The sequence below is a fragment of the Otolemur garnettii genome, unplaced genomic scaffold (assembly GCF_000181295.1).
Source record: "Otolemur garnettii isolate 467f Iridium unplaced genomic scaffold, OtoGar3 scaffold00031, whole genome shotgun sequence".
Taxonomy (NCBI): domain Eukaryota; kingdom Metazoa; phylum Chordata; class Mammalia; order Primates; family Galagidae; genus Otolemur; species Otolemur garnettii.
The window spans coordinates 11,742,381-11,747,510 of record NW_003852426.1 but is presented as its reverse complement, the minus strand read 5'-3'; the positions used below and the strand labels follow the sequence as shown (position 1 = coordinate 11,747,510).

The 5,130-nt window shown below is 51.7% G+C and overlaps 1 protein-coding gene across 2 annotated transcripts; it reads left to right on the top strand.

The window, feature by feature from the left end:
- The first annotated feature begins 274 nt into the window (after positions 1-274).
- TREML1 (triggering receptor expressed on myeloid cells like 1) lies at positions 275-4,860 on the top strand. Of its 2 annotated transcripts, XM_003789173.2 has the most exons (6): positions 275-326; positions 495-831; positions 2,830-2,934; positions 3,278-3,363; positions 3,846-3,898; positions 4,546-4,860. In XM_003789173.2, exons 1-6 carry the CDS (start codon positions 284-286, stop codon positions 4,858-4,860), a joined length of 939 nt encoding a protein of 312 aa, XP_003789221.1. In that variant the 5' UTR covers positions 275-283. The 2 variants fall into 2 exon arrangements, with proteins under 2 accessions (XP_003789221.1, XP_012660195.1); XM_012804741.1 differs by lacking the exon at positions 495-831 and having other exon boundaries at positions 284-331; positions 2,837-2,934.
- The last annotated feature ends 270 nt before the right edge of the window (positions 4,861-5,130 follow it).

Genomic DNA, 5,130 nt, shown 5'->3' with positions numbered 1-5,130 from the left:
CCTCCTGCCTCACCCCTTGGCTGTCCCTCCAGCTGCAGCCTTTAGGGCTATCTCTTCCTGCCTTTCCTGTCCCTATCCTCAGGAGCTGTTGTTGAGCACCAAGCCAACCAGGATTTGGGAAAGCTCCCACATCCCCATCCCTGGAGGTTCCCACCAGTCCTTGTCTCCCACTCTGTGGTCAGTGGCAGCCCCACGTGACTGTATGAAGCTGATGTTTCCTGCCCCTGGGGGAGTACTATGTCAGTGCCCAGGCAAGCCCCAGAGCAGACGTCTCTGCCCAGCCATGGGCTCCTACCTGGTTCTGCTGCTGCTACTGGGACTAGAAGGTAAGGTTCAGAAGGAGCTGCCCCTCAGGGACCCATATACTCAGCCCATAACCTAGTTCTTGTCGCTGCCACACCCACATCTGTAGGTCCTGGTGTCCCTCTACTAGTGGGTAGGCTGGGAGGCGCCCCAGCTCTTGCCCAATATTGCCACCTCCTTTCCCTCCCTAGGTCAGGGCTCAGCTGACAGCCACCTGGAGGTGCTGCAGGCCCCCGTGGGGAGCGCCATCCAGGTTCAGTGCCTCTACCAGCTCCAGGATGTCAAGGCTCTCAAGGTGTGGTGCCGGTTCTCACCAGAGGGGTGCCAGCCCCTGGTGTCTTCAGCTGTGGATCGCAGAGCCCCAGGGAGCAGGCGCACATTTCTCACTGACATGGGTGGGGGCCTGCTGCAGGTGCAAATAATCAACCTGCAGGAGGAGGATGCCGGGGAGTACGGCTGCATGGTGCATGGAGCCATGGGGCCTCAGACTGTGCACAGAGTCTCTCTGGAGGTGCTCCCTCCAGGTGAGTTACCCCAGGTCAGCAACTGCCCTTCTCACCACCCTCCCTGCCCCCACATTTTGCCAGAGCCTTTGGGTCCTCAGGAGTGGGAGGCCCTGGGGAAGGAAGTATTGGGAGGAGATATCCTTTTGACAGCTGTGCAGGGAGCGGAAACCAAACTGAGTGGGAAGACTGAGATAAAACCGCCCCCTCCCCTCCCACACAAGCAGGCTTCCCCACAGGAAGGCACGTCCTCATGCATTTCATAGCCTGGGCTGCATCTTCTAGCATTTTTTACTTAGAAATGTTTTAGACAAAGTTGAATCTGGGCATATAAACTGGAATTAATTTGTATTGCCTCCAGTTTTGATTGCTATATTAATGAGGTTGCTGCCTTAACATTACTGAATTTGCATCTTAATTAATTGTATAAGTCTTCATTGAAAATCTAGCGTGTCTCACCTATAGGCAGGCTACATCCAACGCCTGAACTACTTCAGCTCTTTTGGCTTTAAAAAGGAGAAAATTGTTGTTGACATTTAAGCCAACATGCTCAACTCTATTTTCAGTATATAAAACACTTTACGATTTACAGGTTTCATTCTCACAGCCTTTACCTTTTAGCATTTATTAAATGCTAGGAAGCATTTATCTAAAGACAGTTTTAAAATATTTAAATTTTTTTCCAGAAACATAGGCTATTCTGAAAGGGGGGGGGGCATTGAAAGGAAAATGGTCAGTTACCTGAAGGAGAGACTGCTGCTACTTTTGTGGATACTGATAATTTTTCATCTTTAGGTCTACCTAGCCTTAAGTAGTTTGTGCCCAATCCCCAAATTATGAAGTAAGATAAACATTTTCCCTTCTCTTGGTTTTCTCTCTAAATAAGAGGCTAGACTAAGTTGTCATCAGACTTACTCTCATCTCAAATCCATGATTATTTTATACTATAAATATACTCTGGTTAATCCTTGTCACCCTATGTCATCCTCATTCCTTGACACTCTGAGCTACTAAATTCAAGATTTTAACTCCCTAAAAGGCAAATTGTGACAAGATAAGGTTCAGTGGAAAGAGAGGGTTGGGAGGCAGGGACCTGGAGCCCCAACCCTCTGCAGTGGGGCAGGTGTGGTGGAGGATGATGTTCAGACAGGGAAATGGAACATGATTTCAAGGGAGGGTGTGGCTCGAAGCTCAGGCAAGCCTTTGGCTTCACAGGGGGTTGTCTAAAGTGGCCCAGTAGGTACCAGGAGGGCAGGACATGTGAAGTGAGATGGGGGCACAGCACCTCCAGGTCCTAGTGTGGCATAGTATGAGGAATAGGAATGGGAGATCTCTCAGGATGAAGAACAGGAAGTTCTACAGGGATTGGCCAGGTTCCCAAGACAAATCTTCAGACCCAAGAAAACCAACCCTGAGTCCTACAGCCCGAAGTCAAAGATGTTGTAGAGACAGATGACAGAAGTCGTGTCCCCAAACTGAGTCTCGGGACCTAGCAAGGCTCTCAGCCAGGGTCAGCCAGCGTTGCATCCTATCAGGGCTAGCAGAGCTCAGAATGAGGCTCAGCCAGTCTGCAGGTGTTATTACAGGTTGCCTGTATGTGGGGAGGCCCCCGAGGGCAGGAGCAAGATCACCAGGAGGAGGAAAAGAGCCATAGAAAACTGCCTGGGGTGGGAGGGGAGGTGGGTGCAGAGCCATGTGTCTACACAGTCTGAGCAGTCTGATACCAATAGACGGGCAAGGGTAAAGGGCAGGTAAAGGGCAGCAGGAGGGTGGGAGCTGGTGGTGGAGGGGAATGCGGATATATTCACCAGCAGGTAAAGATATAAAGAGTTGGTGCCATCACCTGACTCACGGATGAGAGGCCCTGAGGGATACCCCAGGCTCCCTGTCTTTGTGTGTCTTCCTGGCCACTTCTCCCATGGCTCCACTCCCCCAGTCCTTCAGATCCTCATGCCAGTGAAGCCTGCCCGCAGTGGGGATGCACTCATTCAACGTTTCTTTCTGACTCAGTACCCAGCTTGAGTGAGAAGGAAGAGGAGACATACGAGATGGGCAGCCTGGCTGAGGACCCCTCCTCAGGCCCTGCAGGCGGTGCCAGCCCTACGGAACCCAGCCAGGATGCGAAGAGGTACTGACAGGACTAGTTCGGGGAGCCAGGAGGTGGGTGTTGGTGAACATAATATCTTGTTTAGAGCTCCAACTAAATCAAAGGGGAAAACTTGTGATTCCTTCCACCTCAGGGGAACTTCTATGTGGATAGACAAACAAACAGACATGTCTCAGTTTAGCAATAAGCAGTGGTCCCTTCATCCTTGGTGGGTCTTCAGCCAGGATACCCTAACATGTCCCCCTTCCATCCTGCCTGAGTCTTCACCAAGAATGTGACCCTTCAGGCACTGCTCCAGGGCTCCTGGCCAGCAGCTCTCTGCAGGGTTCAGAGCTAACCCTGCCTCTCCCTTTCTGTCCCTCAGCATCCCCTTGATCTGGGGTTCTGTGGCTGTGCTAGGCCTGCTAGTAGCAGCAGTGGTGCTGTTTGCTGTGATGGCCAAAAGGAAAGGTAGGTAGCTGTGCATCCTCTTGTCCTAGCCTGCCCCTGCATGTCCTATATCAAGCAGTTTTGCAGGTGAGACCAGGAGCCTTGCTCTGATCCCCCTACAAATGGATATGTCTGGGCTTTAGTTAAGGCCCCCATATCCTAGATTTCCCAGGATTAAGGGGTGGAGAGGAAAGAAGGGGATTCCCTGAGTGCAGTCCTGGGGAAAGACAGGAATTGGAAAGAGGGTGGTGGGAGGGGAGGAGAAGTAGTGGAGGAGGTAGGGAAAAGGGTTTTAGGAGGTTGGCTGAGTGTCTTGGTGGACTGGAGCAGGCAGTGGGTGGGGGGACTTAGGGCAAGTGGGTGGGGGCTGGACAATGGGGGGTAAAGATTTGGCAGTGGAGTGGGGAAGGTAAGTCTGCATGAGCAGAGGTTCTAGAAGGGAGTGAGGGGATGGGCTGAGCCAGCCTGGAAGCAGACTGTGCTGCTTTCATCTGTCCTGCCAGGGAACAGGCTTGCTGTCTGTGGCCGATTCCAGAGCAGCAGAGTTTCAGGCATGGTAAGAGGCACTGTAGGCCCCCTGCCAAATTCCCCAGACTTTTCATTTGTCATGCCCACTGAGAGGTCCCAGGATGATGGAGTGATGAAAGGACTGGCACAGTGGCTCACGCCTGTAATCCCAGCACTTGGGAGACTGAGGCCAGTAGATTGCCTGAGCTCACGGGTTCAAGACCAGTCTGAGCCAGAGTGAGATCTCATCTCTAAAAATAGCTGGGCATTGTGGCAGGCGCCTGCAGTCCCAGCTACTCCGGAGGCTGAGACAAGAGAATCGCTTAAGCCCAAGAATTGGAGGTTGCTATGAGTTATGATGCCACAACATTCTACCAAGGGTAACAAAGTGAGACTCTGTCTCTAAAAGAAAGGAAGGAAGGAAGGAAGGAAAGAAGGAAGGAAGGAAAGAGGGACTGGGCCTCAGCTGGGGTCCATAACCTCGGCATGAGTGGTCTCCTTCAGTATGCCACCTTCCCAGATTTTGGGAGAAACCTGGAACTTAAAAATCTTCAAAGTGAAGCCCTCTTGCCCACTCACATACTCGGGATTCAAGAGCCAGATCCAGCATGGTCCTAGGCTTCCCACCTGGGCTTCCCTGGGAACTGGGGCAGAGGGAGGCACTCTCTTCACTTGATTTGCCTGCTTTTGTTCCAGGGCCCCTCTTCAGTGGTCCACCACATCAGTGACTCTGGGCTGGCTGCTGAACTGCCTCCGGATATACCATATGTTAGGCTCGACTCACCACCTTCCTTTGATAATACCACCTACACCAGTTTATCTCTTGATCCCCCATTAGGGAAACCTCCACCCCCAAACCCACCCTCACTACCCCCTCTGCCTCCTAAGGTTCTTATCTGCTCCAAACCTGTAACGTATGCCACAGTCATCTTCCCAGAAGGGGACAAGAGAGGAGGGGCCTCCAGTGAGCCAGCCCAGGATCCTCCTGACAGTCAGACTCTATCCAGCTAAGCTGTTCACCACACTATAAACTCATGGAGACGATCCCTGGGGGTTCAGGGCATCTATCCATCCAGCTCATGCCTTAGATCCTTAGAATATGTGAGCATCTACTCTCATGTCTTGACTTTACTCAAAGGGAAAGTGATGCTCTGATGTGACTGAGATGTATTGGGGAAGCCTTACATGCTGATCCTTCTACTATCATATCCTGGGCTAAATAAATCCTTATGATGATATGTGAATGCTTACTGGCTGAATGGGGAATGAAAGGGCCCAACT